General features: G+C 38.5%; 1 protein-coding gene across 1 annotated transcript in view; it reads right to left on the bottom strand.

Annotated features, from left to right (window-relative positions):
- Positions 1–2,967: 2,967 nt before the first annotated feature.
- The window catches only part of LOC140241341 (uncharacterized), a 29,221-nt gene continuing 11,024 nt past the window's right edge, over positions 2,968–21,164 (bottom strand). Inside the window, exons 4-15 of the mRNA XM_072321078.1 lie at positions 20,649–20,814; positions 19,849–20,103; positions 18,746–18,904; positions 17,983–18,229; positions 15,417–15,661; positions 14,339–14,722; positions 10,516–10,629; positions 9,696–9,933; positions 8,193–8,309; positions 7,408–7,550; positions 6,714–6,920; positions 2,968–5,166 (exon numbers count right to left, since the gene is read on the bottom strand). Coding sequence (XP_072177179.1) covers positions 5,100–5,166; positions 6,714–6,920; positions 7,408–7,550; positions 8,193–8,309; positions 9,696–9,933; positions 10,516–10,629; positions 14,339–14,722; positions 15,417–15,661; positions 17,983–18,229; positions 18,746–18,904; positions 19,849–20,103; positions 20,649–20,814 — 2,342 coding nt within the window. The 3' untranslated portion in view covers positions 2,968–5,099. The remainder of the gene's footprint in view (positions 5,167–6,713; positions 6,921–7,407; positions 7,551–8,192; positions 8,310–9,695; positions 9,934–10,515; positions 10,630–14,338; positions 14,723–15,416; positions 15,662–17,982; positions 18,230–18,745; positions 18,905–19,848; positions 20,104–20,648; positions 20,815–21,164) is intronic.

Below are 21,164 nucleotides of genomic sequence, written 5' to 3' on the forward strand. Positions count from 1 at the left end.
TAAGTGTATTAAGTAAGGAATACATGACTGATTGAATTAATATATATGAATAAATAAGTGTAATTAGACATAATACACTGTTATTAGATAGTTGAAAAAAACACCAGACCAATAAACAGCTAAACCGTATGGACCATAAGAAAGTTAACATAGTTACGTACCTCCCGATTGCTGGAAACATTTTGGGTTAGATGGAAAACTATCAATAAGGCCATTAGTTTGAGGAACAAGGTGTCTTTAATTTTTCTTACAAACATATCAAAAGATATATTATAGTATCACTGCTCCGCAAAAACATGTGAAGCTTCACAAGTGTATGTTTTTGTTATTTCATGTCCAATTCTTGTGAAAATTGTATAATACTGTCCGAAACAATTTTTTCCCCCTAGTACAGTCAATGAAACAGAGATAGAGAGGCATGTCTGGTATTATTGGGCCTTTTAGTTAATCTATGACTGACAATCAAAAAACATATTTTCTCCATGCCACTCTGGCTCTACATGTGAAGAAGAAGTCAAAGAATGTTATGTTTTGTTGTTGTTGTTATTGTTGTTGTTGTTTTTTTTCCTTTAATTACTTATTTTCCTTGTTGTTTTAGACTGAATGGCAATGTCGATACAAACGACCATAAAATGCATTTGGGTAGACAAACACACAAATGACAACAGGGTAAACAAGTATTTTTCCATATACAATATACATCAGACTTTATGACGAAAGACGTTTTGCTGGACGGTTTTCAAGACTTCATTCATACTTCTTCTACAAGTGATGCATACATATTTCATCTTCACAGTCGGTCTTATTCAATTATGCATAATTATTTGCTGAGAAGATAAAACAAGCAAAAGAAAAGCCTTTGGCAACTGTTACAAAAAGACAAAATTATCACCTTAGATGTAGCCAAGAAAGGCATTGCAATCAAATCCCAATGAAACCTTTGGTGCATGTAGTACATAACCTCCTAAGACCCCAAAGATATAAACGAGAGATTGAAAGAGTGCATTGAGGAAGTAATTGATGTAAACTTTGCACACCTTGCATACATTTTAATGCTTTATTTTAAATCATAAATGCATATCACATAGGCACAGATATTCAAGCTTTGTGACCATATATCATATTATACTTTAAGTGTATACACAGCCAGCTCTGTCATAATAGATATTGTAGTCAATCATATTGCTTTAATTTGCCATCATAGCATAGTTAATCAAAGACAAAGATATACAAGATTTGAATTACATATTACAATGTATTAGTTACACTGTGGCATTCAGTTGTTGTATCATGTGAAGAATGAAATCGCATTGCTCAATATACAAAAGAATTTCCCCCTTTTTAATTTTCCTAGCGCATGTACAAACAGATGAGAAGACTACAAGGCCTGCATTAAATTTGCAAATGACTGGCTTTGGATGAATGAATTGACTACCACATATGTATAGTAATATATGCTGACTGTGGCAGTAAATATTTTTGAAATCATATTTTGCCCCTATACGGCCCATTAGGGATTAGTAACTAATTAAGAATTTTGACCATTTTTACCATTGCAAGAGACAGGCAGGGAAATAAATGGGAGAATTCCGTACATTGATCTGTCCATACCAATCATGGAAATGAAGATCCTCTCTATTACGAAACAATAAAGTGATCCTGCTCCACAATGATATCATCCATCTTCAAAACTAATATTGGCTGGAATACACATTATACAGCCAAAGTCCAATAGGGATTCTCAGAAGAAATACTAACATGAATGTTAGAATTGTAGCTTCTAGAAATACACATGCATCTATTATTCACGACAGAAGATACATACAGTAGACTTCCCCACAAAGTTGCATAGCAATTCATTTGCACAAATACTGAAGACACCAAGCACTTGGTAAGGCAGAAATTCTGAAAGTTTAACACAAGAAAGTCAAAATGTGTGGTTTTAGACTTCCATTTGAGTCATGACATCAAAGTATAGTGCATTCCATCATAACAAACATGGTTATAACAAAATTCTTGTTACAATAAAGTAAAAATTCAGGTCCCAAAATTATCATCTATATATATCTTAGTATAATTTACTGTTTGGCTATAACAAAATTTTGATATAACAAATCAAAACTGCCGGTCCTAAGGACTTTATTACAACAGGAGTTGCCCGTACCATCCATACTAAATTTCTCTTGAAATTAGTTGCAGGAGCAACTCCATTTTGGAGTAATAGGCAATCAAAATAAAGAATTTTAGTATTGTCAGTTTGCTATTCTGCTATTTCTTTAGACTTGTCCTTCAAAATCAAAGTACAGTGTGTCATCCTCTTTTTTCTTTTTCTTTTTTCATTTTCAAAGCATGTGGTACCTAATTCTCATCTCTATGGATTCCATTCTATACAGTGCTCAATGTTGTCACATACAGCCCTGTGTACCTACTGGCCAAAATGATTTGAAAATTATTGCATCATGAATACTAATGTACACACTCTGTAATAGAAATAAAAGGTGATTCTATGAGTCAGAGGACGAATTATAAAACATACCTAATCCTGTAACATGCAGAAACGAAAGGTGCTGAATCTGTCTTATAATTGACTACGCGTATTCATGTATAAATATCACTAGGGCTCAAAGGGTCTCCAATAGGTACAACCATTATTCTGGTCAACAGGTTACCCTGTATAAACAATATATATAAATAAATATAAAAACCTTTTGTCTGCTACATCTATATAGCATTGGAATGTGGGGAAAAACAAATTGCAGGTGACATCACAAAGCAATGGTGCTTTGCAAGTAAATTCATACTGGAAATTATGATCTCCATGTGTAGGAAATACCTTAGCATCACATCAGCAAATCTATTCACAGATTCTGTTCTCAGCAACTGGTTTGTACATTGTTAAGCGAATGCAGGTTTGGAAATTGGTTTGCATGAGTGTAACAAAGTTTCAATTATTTGCCACTAACAGTGTAAAGGCACAACCATGAATCTGTCAGAAGTAGAAACTAAAGTTGACTATGGTTACATGTTGTGGATTTTCTATAATTGTTTACATGCGTATACATTTGCATTACAGGATGTACTTTGCTCAGTGATTCTGTAAAGTGCAAAGATATTTTAGATAAAAAGCATCATAAATATCCACTGCCACTTTTGAAATAATCATCTTACAAAACAAGCGACTAATATAAACATAGCATGTCACTGAACGAGTTGAGCTTACCAACATGATAAATAAAGAGTTCAACAATCTAGATGTTCACCTACGCAGACACAGTCTTTCTACATTACAAGGAGAAATGTATCACTATTTAAAAAAAAAAAAAAAAAAAGACCCTGCATATCATGATGGTACATGTACTACATTCAGTTAGGTGAAATGGCTCCATGAAACCATCAGACTTTATAGCGATAGACAAATCTAATGGTGGATGAAAAGTGTAAATCTCTAGTGAATTGTCATGCATACAAACTTGGAGAGACACAAACTGTAATATCTGTGGCATAATATACGACTATAAATTTATGGTAACCAAAATTATTGTATAAAAAAAAAGAAGGCATGAGTAATACTGTTGAAGGAAAATGTGCATATGATATTGAAATTAACGTTGAGGGTTTCTCAACGGTGCTCATAATGAGAACATAATCAATACCAATGTGACAGCATGGTGGACGATATGACACTAAACTTTATGATCAACTGTCTGTAGTTGGCTCTCAGCCTCGTAAAATCACTTCGGGAATGAGCTCTTTCACAGTAATCATTTCCTAAAATTGGAGTACAGTTGTGCATTTTCACCATCCCTGGCAGAACCTATCCATAAAGGGGGAGTTGCTTAAAATGAGGGACAAAAGGAAACTTAAAAAAGCAAAACAAAATCAAAAATAAACCTTTCTTTTCTTCTTCTTCTTTATTTATTTATTTATTTTTTTTTTTGGTCTTCATATGGAATGACCCTTTAACATGAAAGAGAAACTTTGGTCACAGTTAGAATGTCTCAGGCTACAAAATGCCCTCAAGAACTCTCACCGCAGCATGCATGAACACAGTGGAAGACACTTTCATCAGTTTCCACACAGCATGTGCATGGTGTTTCATTTTACGAGATTATTTGTGAAGTCAAAACCTGGGGTCACAAGGGCAAATGATCACGACATTTAAGACTGCGGTCTTACAGATTTCAAAGTTTTGCCAGTGTGACTGCAAACTTCTTGTGAAACTTCCCACTCAAACTGGGGATATTTCCCGGACCCCCGCCAAACTTCTCGATCTTTCGGCAGTGTGAATGCTGGCAAACTGAAACTTTGCGAAATTGTCATGTGATCAGTCCACCACTTGTTTGTGGGTGGTGCAGCCTCCGAAATGCACAGTCATCATGTTGTACATGTGTGCATTGTTCTGTCACAATCACCAGCTGTCAGATGGCACACTCTTTCTTCTTTCTTGCCCATGCACACCAGTGACCCAAAATTCAAGAATTTAAAGACTGGCAAGTTTTGCTACCAGCGTGGACGGATGACCTCGCGATCTTACACGTCATATCTTCTGCCAGTGTGACCGTGGCTACTGAGTGGCAAACCAGGCATTTGGGAGGTTTGTTATATAATGGCAGTATTCTTTTTTAAGTTTGTGTGTGTGCTTGAGTGTTTGATTGTAAATGTGTGCATGCATATGTGTGTGTGAATGTATAAGATAATTATATAAATATATGTCTAATTAAGAGTGTATGTATGGTATCATACAGGTGGATGTGTGCGTCTGTGTGCTTGTTTTAGCCCTGCAGCTCGGCTGTTTCATTTCTGAAAATGCATCAAACAACAGCTTCTTGTGCATAAACGTCCCATGAGACATGTTTCCATGGCAGATGAAAGCGAAGGACTCCGACATCGGCCAGGTGATTGCTGGTGAACTTGTTGACAAAATGTTGCTCCTTTTATTCCTCAATTCATCACTCCTTTTTCGCTGGAATGATGACAGCTGACATTTCATCCTATGCAACTCTGCAGACAGCTTGATTCAGTCATCTCCTTAGCCCTGACAAGTCCATGGTAGCACACCTTTCTGCATTTTGCAGGGTTTTGTCCAGCTCCTGTCTCCCTCAGGCAACGAGGTGACTCCGAGGGGGCAGTCTTGACAGAACACTGTCTGCTCTTGACTCCATGTACCTGGAAAAGAGGTGTGTGGGGGAAAAAAAAAGATAAGCTGAAATTATCATTGGAGTAATTTGATCAAATGATCAAATCTGAATTGTAAATTATAAAGTGCTTTTCATACGTGAACACTACCTGCAAACATATAATATAATGTCTTCTGTCACACAATTATATATTACAAACATTAAGTGTTTTTGACATGTTCTTATTAGGGAATGGGGTCACACACATTAAATGGACTTTACAATTTAGCAATTTACAGAGGTAACAACTACCCAAGTCTAACCTGGCAATTTATTATTGCATTAGATTAATTTTGATATCTGCTTGGACCAATTGCAGAATTGATTGATTTGGGATTGGAATACACTTAAACAGATGAATGCCACCAATCCAATCTATGAAATCATATCACAATGTCATGTATGACTGGAAATAAGTGGATATATGTTATGCAAAGTCTTAGTTTCAGCAAATTCATTGGGCACACACAGTACCAATGCAAGCCCATGACAAATAATGAAGCCTCTTTCTTCCATAACTCCACAGGGAAACATGGACAGAGAGGAGTAGTGAATGTGCAGCTGTTTGGTCCAAAGAAAGAAGCAGTAAGGGCACATTGTTCTCATGATACATTGTCAATTTCAAGATGCAAGACTTTCCCTATTTATAATGCTTACTGGACTTAACCCTATTCTAACTGGGGGGGTCAAATTGACCCCCCCCCCCTCGACGTTTCGCGCCATGATTTCGCAACGCGCAAAGATTTTGCCACGTCGTTTCACGACTTTTTTCATTGAAGTCTCCCGCATATTTTGAGACCAAATTTGCGACGTCCGGGTACACCGTTTTGAAGTTACGTAATGTTTTGCATATGCATGTCAACCAAAAAACAGCTCAAATTCATGATATCGTGTGCAAATCCAATGCAAATTGCTTTTTTTGGTTAAATTGATATAAATTAGATTATTTCAACTTTTAACCATTGAAATTAATCAATTCTAGTGTAGATAGGCCTGAAAAAGTGCCTGCAACAAATTTTGCCAAAAAAACAATAGAAAACAAAAGGTCGAAAAAACAGTAAAATACATAAGAAATTAACAAAATAATAAAAAACAAAAGAAATTAATTTTGATTGTGCTAATTTTTTACAAGAAAATTGTTTGATGTGTCTCGAGGAATTCTGACACAAAAATTTAGCAATCCTCCAGTCATTTTAATGGAGTTATAGGTGAAAATATGATTTCATGCACAAATTTGCATAATTAATTTATTAAAAATAGAAAGGCAATATTTTTCTATTGTATGACCATGTCATCTTGTAGTTGACATCCAGCTCTATCTTCAGGCAAAATTTCGCGGCGACCGCATGATCGGTGGCCGAGATCTGAAGGGGGGATCAAATTGACCCCCCCTCAGTAAAAAGTTGGTCTCAAATAGCCCAGTTAGAATAGGGTTAATGCCATTAATGATGACAAGGGTCACAACTGATTTACTATGGATTTGAATGATGGCAAGGGTCGTTATTAAAGGGAGCTGTAAAGCAGTCTCCTTCATACCGTCCACTGGTATGGGGCCTGGGAGGGAGAACCACGCGGTGAAAAGACTGTGGGCGGCTGCTGGCTATCGATGAGGTGGATGACTGGATGAGTCGCGAGTGATCATCCAGACCAGGCAGTGCGACCACGCTCTTCTTGCCAGAGGGGTAGGGGCCGCCAATTTCCCCACCCCAGGCAGACCTTGGCCCGTGCTTCCCTCTACTGGCACTACAGAGGAGCAAAATATAAAATACAAGCGAATTCCAAAATGAAACAAAGGCAAGATGTGAAGACAGGGCTAGCACCCACCTAAGCACACACTGATTCACCCGAGGGTCACTGCTTTAGGCAACAACGTAGTAAGAACAACTTTACCCTATCCTGAAAGATAATCTGCTAAGTTGGAATGGCTTCTGTCATATTTTGGTATGTACCAGATTTTATGATCATTTTAAGACAAATATTCATTACAGTTAGTATTAACCGCACCTGTTCAGAACCCACTTAGAAAGCAAATAAGGCAACCTCAAGAAAAGTGTGTTTTTTGTTTTGCTTTTTTGGTTGTTTTTGTTGTTAAGTCCACTAAGGCAATTACATTCAACACAGACTCGTCTTGACTGAGTTGGCAGGAGTAGGAAGGAGAATTTGATTCCCTTTAACTCTTTAAAGTAATGAAGGGATGACATTAGCTGCTGTATAAAGCCCAGCCCCTTACCTGAACCTGAAATCCCTGGGTAGGTACTTCCCCAGATTGTGGTCGTTGAGGGTTCTTGAGAGTTGCTTCTGGAAGTCTTTCTTTGCATTGCCATAGCCATTGAAGATGTGGTCACAAAAGAGCAGCTTACCACCTCCGTATATCTGTGAGATAATAGGTTTAAGAGGAATTATCATGAATGAAGTGCTTTTTTTTTCGGCTGTTATACATGCCAGTAGGGATGATGAAAAGCCAGATATACAAATGGAGAAAACAACCAGAATCAAGCCTATATCATTTCACTCTTCAAATTCACTTTCCCTTCTTTTAAATTGAAACACTCTTCAATAACTTTCTCGTGAAAGGTAATGCGAAATATGGCATTAATCATATGAAAAGCACAGTACATTTATCAAATATCAAGATAACTATTTTTCATGCACCATCGGTATAAATGGAACAATTAAAGCAGTTGCTATGGTAGCGGATTTATTAAGAAGTGCACAGGATTTATCAAAGCACTGATATCCCTACCCTTTTTAGTGTATGTGTTCAAATGGATGACAGACCAAGCAGCAAAGTATATTACTTGCATTTATATACAATTATCTGTGGCTTGTTTTATTTCCTTCTTTTTAGTCCATGCTATTAGCACAATAATTTGGTGGAAAGGCACTTTCTAGATCACTTTCACTGTTGCTATCATTACCTCAGCAAATGTTATGAATGCATAAGATACTAAGTTTATGACTGATCAGATCACAGGAATGAATAAACCATGTGGGGGTGAAGTCACTCATTCTTACCATGAACATTCCAGGAACTGCGTTGTGCCTGCGGTACAGCTCTGGTTGCTTGTTGGTGGTACCCTGTATTGCACCGAGGGTGTCATATATCAACAGCCTGTACCTGTCACTGCGACACTGTGCAAGGAATGAGAATGAAAAAAAAAAATCAAAAACACATTGACAAAAAGCTTACTATTCTCCTGAAAGGTTAGGTAGCATTTTGTTACAGATATTCCAGTATTTGCTGCAAATGTACATGTGCTACCACTCAAGTGAATATACTAGGCTTTCATCTGAAACTATGCAGATAACTGTGGGGAAATCAAAGGGTTTTGTAATATACATGTACATGCAGTGATAATACTGACACAGACATGCCACCTGCTTAAAGTCAATCTTATATCTTGACAACACTTGAAATCATATTCTGGATTGAAGCTCTGAAAACCACACTGAGTAAAGTACGTCCACAACTTTTGAGAGTTTACACTGAACCAATTATGGGAAAGCTATGTAATACTGGCTTAACCAAACTCTTAACTCTAGGCAATGTAAGTATTTTGATTCCATGCCAAGACAATCAAAGTATCATGAAATTAGTAAATTAGTAAATTAGTAAATCAGTAAACCACAAACCCTCACTGTATGTACTGAAACGTAGATATATTCATGGTACATGAAGTTTTGTGCTAGCACTAATTCTAAGACCAGCGAAAATATCTTCACAATTTGCAATGCAGATTTAAATTCTACAATGCGTGTGTGTATGCTAGTAGTTTTCTGCTAGGGTTATACATTTGAATGGATCCATTGTGTGTGTACTGTAATCAAACGCATGTGCTTGTGCAATGCGTACTTGTCTAGAGTGAGGCATGATGCTTGCACAAAGTTAACTGAGTACAAGTGCACTAAGTACATTGATTTTCATGCATGGAAATCTCTAATTGAAGCCTTTCTATTTTGAGAATTGTTAGCTTACAAATGAGTGAGCAATTGCGCAGCACACATTTAAAGGGGCATATTCCCGGTAGTATAGATGGTGCTGTTGATGATACTGCCGATCTCCGTTAGCATTGATACGAAGATTACCGAAGTTGAGCTGTCATCAAGAGTAAAGTGCGTAGGTGTTGCTATGTAACGTTGCTTTTGTTGTCTTCTTTGCGCATCGCGCAGTCTGTAGTAATGCCAGGGTGCGTGCATATGTGCTTGTTATTATGACATCACAAATGAAGTTTGCTTAAGCTGTCATCCTCCTCAGCCGAATCATGATCCGAACTGTGATCGGACCACTGACTACAGTGAATCGGACTTCTTCGGTCTCGGGAAAGTGGGCCAAAGCGTAAGCGCCAAAGAGAAGTCGATAGCGTAGGTCTCTATAGGAAACTTGCGCCGTGCGCCCGCGTACACATTTGACTAAAACACCGGGACCATGCACCTTTAAGAACCCACAAATATGTTTTTGAGCTGGTCAGTGCAAAAATTCAATTGTGCGAGAATGATGAAGTTTTCAGTAAGCCATACCTGGTAGCAGGGCTTGGTCCTGTTCCTGTTCATGTGCTCATAGAGTCTGACCAGCATCTCTCCACAGGGCATGGCCCCAGGAAACATGGAGGACACCACGCACAGGACCACCAGTTGATCCTTGGGCACCTGCTCCGTCAAGAACTTGTCCAGCTCCATGTCGGTGATTGCCGGGATGCGATGCCGACTGCACTTGCACACGGCCATCGTGTCCCCAAGGAGCTCCGCCCGAAGAGCACTGGAAGGCAATTCATCTGGGTAAAGGAAGCTTCACCCTTAAGTTTTGAGACCCATGACCATCAAATGCCAATTTTCCTATCCAACCACATATTCACAATTTGTACGGCAAGATTACTTGTCAAAATTCCATTATACTTGCTGGAAAGGTCAATAAAATCTCAAACAGCCAAGTGATGGACACTATAAATGGATCATAACCAGATGGGTTAGACTTGCTGTTCTTTAAAGTATTTTATTCAAAAGGATCCAGGAATGCAGCCCCTTTTTGTGTTTGATTAGACATTTACCCATATTGTCCTTAATTTACCACATGTCATGTCCAATGGCATACCTTCTTCGCTTGTTGGTACAGATGACATTTCCTGAAACTAAGGTACTTTTGAAGAAAGGACAAAATTCTTCTAATCCCTGTGGTATCAAAGTGACCTCCATGTGGGGATTGTCACATCTTTACACTTGAGTGACTTTGCTTAACTTGCAAATTGATAACATTGTGGGGAAAATGACTGAATGCCAATGAAATAGCCCAGCAAGTCATGGTAACCAGATGCATTAACCCATGTAGATGGTGAAAGGATACACTGGACAACCAATGAGGGGGGCAGCTTTCCGCTGTCTGTCTCCACTCCCTTCTGACTCTGGCACACTGGTCTTCCCAGACATGAGTCTGTGTGGACTGGTCAGTCTGGTATTCCTTTAAAACACAAATGTAAAAGGTAAACTGACTCTTGCATTTTTTTTTTTTTTTTGCTCATACTGTAAAAGTGGATGTATTCACGCAAGTAATTTTTCGCTTGGTCGGGTGAGGAGTGTTTTGCATGTTTTTAATTCCATGGAATCAAGACATCCACTACTGGAACATATGGCATGCAAAAATATTTGCATGCTTTTATTCTTGCAGTAGTTTCTGGTTGCGCGAAATGCCCGAAAATTTCAACACCACAAAAATTTCCACTTTTACAGTATTCCTTCACTAGGCCTTGTGAAGTAGTAATGGGTTTATCTGGCATTGCTGAGTCACTCACACTTGTAACACAATCACACTTCCAGTTACCTTTTTATTATCAAATCAATTTTGTTGATTCTTTTCATTCATTGACTGTGTAGGTGGTCATATTAACACTCGATGTAAGTTTGTTTTTGTTTATCGAATTATTGATAAAATGTGTAGTTCAGTTATTATGACCTGTTTTAGCTTTCTGAATTCAATTTTCTATGAAGGCAGCAAATTTGGGTGAAAGTGTTTCATTAAAATCCTGGATCTCTGACCTCTTTGGACTCCAAGGTCTCCTTCTTTTACAAAATGCTCAGTCATCATTCAACATAAAACAAGTCTGATCAAAGGTCTGATAGTGTCTCTGGAATTGAACAACAATCACGTAATTTGATAACAAAATATAACCATTGAACTTAGACTCAAGATTGTTTCACTCATCAATTTCTGTGCTTGTCTACTGGTCAGGTAGAGGTATGTTTTTAAACTTCTTATTTGATTAAGACTTTAAGTGCTTGTGATCATGAAAAGAAAGGAGAGCTCTTTACTATGGCGCTGGGGATGGCTAACTAAGTTTCCAGAGCTTTAGTGAACTCTATTTTTAACTTATCAAAATCATTATCTAAAAAAAAAAAAATCAGTTACAAGCTATGAACTGAACAGGAAAATTGGTTGTCCATACGCTTGTCTCCAGAACTGTCAATTTGATATGAGAGTATCATGTGGTAATGGACATTCAAGGATATCACAAGAATATGAAACACAATGATGATCAATACACAAATTGACATTGTGTTATCCTTTCTAATACAATTTCTATATAATTATTCAAAGGGGAATTCCAGAGCAGTTGAGAGCTACTAGTCTGAAAAGAAAGAGTAAAATCATCTCAGCACAACAAGGAAAATTTGACTTAAATCAGATGTAAAATAGGGAAGGTATGAATTCTGAAGTTTTGCTAATTTTTCAGCTAACAGTTCTTAAACAGTCAATATGAAAATGCAAAGAATGAAGCAATGATGTCATGCCCTCACAACTTGCCATATAGTTTGTACACAAAATTTTGAAATTCCCATTTTTTGTATTAAAATGCAATTATGCCCTAGTCTCAAGTCCCAGTCATTATTCTGAAGTTATTCAACCAGGCATAACATCATGTTTTATACTTTGATAACAGCAAAATTGATTTTTTTTTTCCTTGTACACTATTAATGGAAAATTGTGAGGTGATGACATCATCAACTCACCTATTTGCATATTCATATCAACTTTACAAGAATTGTTCTGCAGAAATTAGCAGAATTAGCAAAACAATTTCATAACTCCCTAATTTTCATCTGATTCTGATCAAGTTCGCACTGTTGTATTCATAAGCTTTTACTCAATGTTATTAGACTAACATTTAACTCAACTGGAATTCCGCTTTAAACAAAGTTACCAGTAATGTGAGAGTATAACAATCAACCATCCTACCAAAACTCCACAAGTGGTGCGTCCAAAGTGTGTAATGCTGTGTGCAAACCATTCAACCAGTGCTACCGTGTTCACCGAATAACCCAAATATGATCCCCTCTGATAATACTCTGTGCATTTACATTCAACAGAACATATGATGATACCATACATGTACACTATACATTATCTTTCAAAATGGAAAACAGTACAATCAAGAGGTCTCCACAGTTTTAAAATGCTTCAATACAGGAGTATTACAGTGTAATACTAGGACCTGATGACCAAATAAATGTGTATGTAAGTGTTTGGTGAAAAGATTCTCTATTGAAAGGATTGCAGCCTCTATCTCCGCAAATTCTGCCTTTCTATTGGAACTGAAAAAAAGAAGCACACAAAGGCTATACTACAAGTGAGAAACTGTGAAAGAGTACACATGTCACAGCTATTGCATGTGGTATCCATGAGTGAAGACTCACTTGTTGACACGTCATGGGGGAAACTCATTTCATATTCATTATGGATCATGACATAATCATCATCATCGTCGCACCTCATTTGCAACTGTGATTCTTAGAGATTTCACTTTACCATCAATACATGAGATATCTAAAATGTAACACAACTTTTCTAATCTTGGGTCTGATTTTCATAATGTTCGATTTCAACATATCTTTTCAATCAAATTGATAAAGGAGTGGAGTTCCACTTTGAGCCATGAACAGGGTTTAGTGCCACGTGAAGCTGTGCAAGCTGTAAGCAGGTAGTCTTTGAGAAATTTCCTGTGGGATAATGATTTTGGTATTTCTGACATTTGTATATATCACAGCAAGAGATTGAATTGGCAGTCTTTGCTTTTGTCCATTTATTTTCCTTTTAATGCATGTAAATGCAGGCAATCAACAACGGTCACCTTTCACGAGGTATGGATGACCAACAAAAAGGGTTAGAGCACCTCTTGACTGTAACCTTTTCCAATCTTTTCTTTTTTTTTTTTTCTTCCACTATTCAAACTCTTTGACACATAACAACACAAATAACACTGACACAGATATCCAACGCCCTTGCACTCTTTTAAAGAAAGAACCCATGGACACAAGACTAGACACTCTGGACATGTGGGGGCTGCCTTACCTGAGTCGCACTATTAGTGAACTCTCCTGAATAGAACCTGTTGAACTGCAAGCACCCACCGGTACCATTACATACATGGCCAAGTTAGGAGCAATCAACATGTTAAACGCAGACTTATCTTGGTCATCACTGTGGGTCAATATGTTGTTTGGGTACTCATGGAATCATATTGTTTAGTACTGAGCATTCAGGTTATATTGGAAATATTTGTCCATGCTAAGCAGCTCAGGTGAACACATATCATTAATCACACAAGATTATACAGTCTCTTTGTTAGAGCCACATTAGAGGAGATATTATGGCCTTTGAACATTGGTTTATTTTATTAGATAAATCCACTTTGAAGGACTAAGATATGCATATGATTAATCCTCTCTACTCATTAACTTGCAGTTTAGCTGTAAGCTAAATGGCATCATAAAACACAGCACTTATTAGCAATATGTTAATGTAAATAGAAAAACAAATCCCAGTCTATTGGGAAAGAATGGTTGCCTTTTATTCATTATTGGGCGAGATATTCTGACTTACTTCCACTTTCAGTTTACATCTGGCGCATGCAATGCATGATTATATACTAAGACTGTGCTTTCTTTCTTTCTTTCTTTCTTTCGTGGAACAATATTATTTATCAAGATAGATTACACCCGATACTCCTATAAAAACAAAAAACAAAGACATATCTTTGTTGGTATTCTCCACAACACGCTTCATTCCCTCTTTCTCTCTGTTTAAGTAAATTCATTTACAACGTGGATACATAATCCAAACACTACTTCAGCTCCACAGACCTCACACAGTATGTAGCGCGCACACATCATACCTGCTGAGGGATGATCCAGCCCTGGAGGTGGCATACCCCTGGTCGACACCATCCACCTCGATGCGCACCTTAGACTGCCTCCCCATCCCGTCCTCTCTCTTCGTCCTGTCGGAGAATGAAGATCCAGGTCGCGACCTGTGCAGCAGAGCCATTGCGGGAGCCGAGGGCACCCTGGCGGGCATGCTGGGGCGGGGCAAGAATTCAAGGTTGTCGTTTGTCGCCGAACGGGGTCGCGTTGGGCTGGACTCGAGGAGAGGCTTGGCCGATTTGATGAGGCGGGTGCGGTGCTTTGTCGGCGGGGCTGCGCTGCTGACACGGGCAAGTTGGGGGTGGGACACATTCAGACACATGCGATAGTGGTCCATCCACTCATCCAAGAGATACCTGTTGGGAAAATTACATACAATCACTGTTGCAAAGCACTTGGATAATAACAAAATTATTCAGACATGACAAACCTTTAAACAAAACTCTCTGCATTCATTTTACAAACAGTCTAGCACATTTCAAATTTTTAATCTAGAGTTATATCAGCACACATTCAATTCACATTTTCTTCACTATTGGCAAGAAATGGATCACAATTTTTTTAAATTGACAATTTCTGGGGAAGGGAGTCTTGCTACATGTAAGTAATGTTAAAATGAAAACTTGAAATTCCTAAAATGCTTTTCCAAACAGCTTTATTAAGAGTATATGAAGTCATGTGGTTGTAGTAACTGTTAAAAACTGAACACATTATGACTGTGTCCCCTCTCCTTGATAGGAACTCCTGACAACAAATAGCAACTGGGGCCTGTTTCATAAAGAGTTGCGATTGATCTTAAGCTCAATTTATTGAGTGTAACTTGTTGAATCGAGCATAAATTCAATATTGAGCGTAACTTCTGTTTCATAAAGACACATACACTTGATTTCACAAAAAATCAAGTGTAACTTCCAGTGAATTGAACGGCACTTGCGATTGATTGCAACTTACACTGAATCTTTATGAAACAGGCCCCAGAAGTAGTGATTCCTATGAGCAATGTTGTAAAAAGATTTGCATGGTACTCAAAAACTCAATCAAAATCCCAACCTTGCTTTCGTTCTTAGCATCTCCAGCTCCTTCTCAGCCTGGATGCCATGCTCGCCAACGTTGGGCATCTCCAGACCCTTGATGATCTCATCCAAGGGGTTGACAGTGGGCTGCTTTGCCTTCTGGCTACGCTTGATCATGTTCGAATCCTTGGGTTTCCTGCGCTTGGGTGGGGCTGGGGGAGGAGGGTAGCTCTCCTTGGCGGCATTGGAGGTGTACATGTCCTCCGGAAAGAGCAGGTAGCCCTGGGAATGCAAAGTGTGAAATGATTTTCATATCACAACAAATATCTTACATTATCTTCTATCACAATCGCATACACACAGGAGTGTGTCATCACACTATCTGCTGATAAGTCTCCAAACATTCCATTGCATCTACTCCATGAATATTAATCCTAACATCAATTTCACAATCATTTAATGCAATACACTGTATCATGTAAGTGTATGTTGTTTTTCATGACGCAGTCGAACCTGTCTTAGCGGCCACCTGTCTGTAACAACCACTTTTTTCATCTCCCTTGGGTGGCTGCTACAGACAGGTTTGACTGTAATATGAATACCCGTAGTTACAGTCATCTTTACTGACCTTGTGAGAATTAGTACATATAATTTTGTTTTTCCAGAATTTAACCAGCCTATTACCTTATTCTGATGTTTCTGCATCCAATTTATAAGATTCTGATAAATGTTACTGAAGATTTAGCATTGATTTAAAAAAAAAATGTGAACCTACAACATAGTATAGATCTACAGCATCCATAAGTGCAATAGGCATGAAACAAAAATGCAGACTGGACACATGAGCTTGATTTTTGTTCTTTTTTAGCACTTCAAACTTTTGAATCAAAATAGAGTGTGAAGCAATGACACTTGCATGAAACATCAAATACCCCCCTTTTTTAATCCCTCCACCTTCAAGTACATGAGTGAAACTAACACAGTAAGCCGGTGCTAGAGTTGTCAAACATGTGCAACTTCCATGAATTGTAAAAAGAGAGGGGGGCAAACTGAAAAAGGAAGCATAGATTGCCCAAAATTGCAACCAGAGGTGAAATGTGCACAGATGTGTTGTTCCTTCTTCCTGTGCTAAATTCGGATATTCCTTTTTCTCAACATGCCTTTGATATCCTATATGAACCACGTACCATTCACCACACACCATTGACCATTACCTACAACTCAAATGACATTTTCCACTGGTCTCATATTGTGTGTGATTTTTAAAAACATGGTTTGCCAAGAGTGATAAATAATGGGACGACAGTTATCCACACTTCCCCATAACTACTGTAAAAGTGGATATTTTCGCGCGACTAATTTTTCGCGCTTGGCCGGGTAAGAAGAGTTTCGTGTGTTTTTAATTTCGCGAAATCAAGACATCAAGCACAGGCACATATAGCAAGCAGAAATATTCGCGTGCTTTTATTTTCGCGCTAGTTTCTGGTTGCGCAAAATGCGCGAAAATTTCACACCGCGAAAATTTCCACTTTTACAGTAAACTGAGACTGCTCTCTGTGACTGGAAAGGTCTGGTTTAGACAGCAGTTCTGAGGACTGACATTGTGAGCCATGAATCTCTGTATCTTTATTCATCAAAGACTTAGCCTTAAGCTTCATAGTTGAAACTGTTTCTTGATGGCTGTTGACAACTGCCAGTGCTGATTTGGGTTCATTCACAGCAAATTCATAAGTGAGTGCTATTTGAATCTCCTCTGTGTACTGTGGCAAATAATTGAAATAATGGACAGCAGACTTGGCAGTAAAATAAAACAGAGACCAAAAAAAAGAAGAAAAGGAAGAAGCAAACCCAAGTGCCTCAACAATCCTGTGCAGAGGGAATGCCATGATACATACAGAATTTGGTTGCTGATTTGTATCGTTCTGTAATCCATCAGCGCAAACATTTGAGAAAAAAAAAATAAGGTACTTAAGGAATCATATTTAGAAAAACGAATGACGTATGAAGTTTTTAGGGCAAGTAACTTGTGGAAGCAATATGGCATACATAATACTGACTTCTTTGACTAGAAACTGTTTGCCTCAGATGTGTTGTACCATATTCTTCCACAGTCAAAAGTGCAAGACACTTTTTTTCACTTTATGAATCTTTGGTTTTGCCATTACCCTATCTCCCACGATGTTGGTATACATGATGACACCAAAGAGCAAATGAACAGTGAGCTGATTTTTTTTTTTTTTAATTCATTATTCCTGATTTACTAAGTAACATTAAAGTCAAATAAAAAAGCAAAACAAAATCATAATTTTCTAGGATTGTTTCTGCTGAAATTTCATCTACAAAAGTACTTTATGGCACAAACTCAAATGATCTAGCTTCCAAAGCTTGTACAATTCCTGCCAAGCATGTGTATCATTCCCCCCCCCCCCCCCCCCTTGATGAGAAGATTCTGCAGGCAAAGCACTCCAAAGTCAGGGGTTTTCTTATATTTTTCCCCCATATTTTTTTGCCCATTTCTTTTTTCTTTAAATTGTAGTCAAAATGTGGAGGGGTGCAGACAGCCCCCCTCGACCAGTTCCAAAAGTGAACAGATGTGAACTCACCATCTCCTCCTGGGACTGTGGTTCCGAGGCCATGATGGTCTGGCCAACGTGGATCTTGGACGACTCCTTGTGGCTGGTGAAGGTAAGTGTGACAGCTGCCCGGTTGGCGCAGCGCAGGGACATTTGGTCATTGATCTTGAAGACCACAGGGTTGTTCAGCTTGAGGTGGGGCAGGGGCCACTCCCACTTGGTGGTCAGGACACCCTTCTCATCAGCCATCATGCCCCCCTTCTCTGTGCACCACAACCTGTGGGTGTCATTTGGAATAGAAGTCAGATTGGGTGCCTACTCATTCACTCAACCCCTCCCTTCTTTTCAGTGCAGGTAGAGCAGAGAACACTCCCATTCAGTGGTGAAGAGACCCAGATGCACCAACGTTTCTGCATTTTTTCATGCACCATAACCCTGGAAGGATTCAGGAGAAATTCCACTTATGCCAGAGGTTTAGTGATAATCTTGAGTAGCCCTTTTGGTTCCGCAAATGCATATTGTCCCAGATGATGTCCTGTCCAAATCCTAGCTGTCTTACCCTCAAACTGAAGTGACCACAGCATATCAAAGGAAAGGCAATCCCATTTGTAATCGTGCTTTCACTACCATTTTTTCGCTCTCCTGAACATTTGACTTTTTTGAGATACAAGGTTTTGTCGCCAAACAGAATTGTGCTCCACAAGCAAAAATAAATACATAAGGATGCAGCTCTTCTCTTGTGAATTCAACACTGTTGTGAAGGTGGCATTCAACTGACATGCCCATTTCTTACCTTACGGTTCCCTTGCTGTCATAGCAACAGCCTCTCCCCGTGGGAGTGAAGACAGCCAGTAGAGGGCTCTCTTCACTGTCCTCATAGACCAGTGTGTAGTGTCCCTGCCTGTCATCCCCGGCAGGGCTGGTGATGACTGCTAGGCGACCAGACACATAGCTGGTTATCAGCGAATTAAGGAATCTCCCTTAAACTTATCTGTCCTTTTCGCCATAAAATCCATTCTCCAGGTATGCAATGTCATATAAAAGCACTCTTGAATCCTTCTAAATCTCTCGTACATGTTTTGGTTGTGTTTGCTACTTTTTTAATCTCTCATGAAGATCTTGCATTACCTCCGAGTTACATCATTTGGCAAGCTTTAGAGGGAATGGGCTTTATCTTTTAATCTCAAAACATAATGCATCCATACAGCTGTCATCAATTTCTTTTCAAAGCCATTTCTTGACTTGAAACTTCACACTTGAAGTTATTGTCTTTATCACTACATTGTATCACTTCACTGCACAATCATTATCACCTTTTCTTCTAGCTTTAAAAACTGCACACAAAAAAGAGACTATTTAGTGCAAGATAAAGACTAATAAAGAACTTCCTTTTAGTGAGGGTAGGGACTCTATGGAGATTCTGATTTTTCACAATTTCCCATCATATTCATCAAAACAGCACATAACAATTTTCACATAATTTTTCACACTGACCTACAGTAAGGTTTGACAAACTGAAAAATGAGAAAATATTTTCATACAAATGGTGCACATTATTGAGCAAGTTTGTTAAAATTTTGTTTCAGGATCTTAAAGTCTACAAGATCACAAATGAATAGGAATTTGTGCAATCATGCAAAATCATGCCGGTTTCTGCCGAAAAGAATTCCTTGAATACCTGCACTTTCACAGTATAAGCAATAGATTTTTTTCATTCTTTTTTTAATCAAATGGAGATCATGACCATGAATGATGATTTGACATATGTTGACTATGTTGTAGACAAGGTGTCACTATAATGCACATTTGGCCTCCAAAATTATTCAAATATTGAGAGCATCTGTCATTATCAAAAATCGAAACAAAAATTAAAGCCAATTTCTATGTGAAGGATACTGCACAGTAACTGATCCATCAGGAAGGGTTGCCATGAACTTTGGCCGGTGGTCCTCCGGGATTGGCTGGGGAAGCTTCGGGGGAGGCGGCAGCTTGTAGGAGCTTCCCGATAACCTGGGCGCCACTGCCACTGTTGTCGGCTTCTTGTTGCTGTTCATGTACTTGGCCATTGCCTCCCGCTTGGTGTCACCATAGTAACGCTGCGACAGCGGGTGGGTGTGTCCCTTCTCTTTGGCTTCAAAGGCAGCCACTTTCCTGTGTGTGATTCAAAGAAACGTGCAACAATATTCTTATTATGTTTAATAGTCATCAAGACCTGTATGTATTTTACGTAGCGGGATGAAGCAAACAATATTTGAAATATGCAGAATTTGGCAGGTGGGACTTGGCAGGAGCAACATGTACCCTTTGAGCATTTTTGTCATCCTGCGCCTAGTAAAGTTTGGCTTAAATCTACTCATGCACCAGAAGGAAAACAAATTGTGTTCATAATTCCCAGTTTTTGGTCTTGGTTCCCCCCCCCCCCCCACCTTTGCATCTTTCCCTGAAAATAATTCCTGTAAGGTACACTGTATGATCATGGGTTCACAGCAGAATACAAGAGAAGTAAAAAGATATCGGATGCAAAACAGCAGACAAAAAGGGATAACAAAAGGCAAAAATTTAAACAAAAAAGAAGTAAAGACAGAATACTGGGAAAGAGCTATGAAACACAAAACATTTGCCGAGAACTATCTTTTGAAATGAAGGAAGACCGGTACGGCGTTGTGCATGTAGTATATCCCAACTCCAATACTCACGCCTCCTGCGACGATTGGTTCAGCCGAGCGACGATCGTCTCCAAGATGTTTCTCCTCATCGCATCATCTTCATCCTCGTGCTGTATAAGCCAGCCTGTCTCCTCCTTGGCCTTGGTGATGGAGAAGCTGATAACCTGTAGGAAGCTGGGTTGAGCCACACCTCCTGCTGCTTGAGAAATAGACAAAAGGGTTATATACACGTTATATATGATACAACTGTAGGTAGATAGATAGATAAGATAGATGAACAGATAGATAGATAGATAGATAGATAGATAGATAGATAGATAGATAGATAGATAGATAGATAGATAGATAGATGGATGAATAGACAGATGGAGAGGTAGAGATAAATTTGTAGAATTACATATTATCCCTAACGTGCAAAAATTTTCGATCCAAATAATCGATCATGAATTCTCAGGAGAGAGAAGGAAATTAACTTTTACATTTTCAACAACAAAAAAAAAAATAATAATAATAATCTCACCAATGTTAGATTCAAGTAATGTAGAA

The sequence above is a fragment of the Diadema setosum genome, chromosome 2 (genome assembly GCF_964275005.1).
Source record: "Diadema setosum chromosome 2, eeDiaSeto1, whole genome shotgun sequence".
NCBI classification, from domain to species: domain Eukaryota; kingdom Metazoa; phylum Echinodermata; class Echinoidea; order Diadematoida; family Diadematidae; genus Diadema; species Diadema setosum.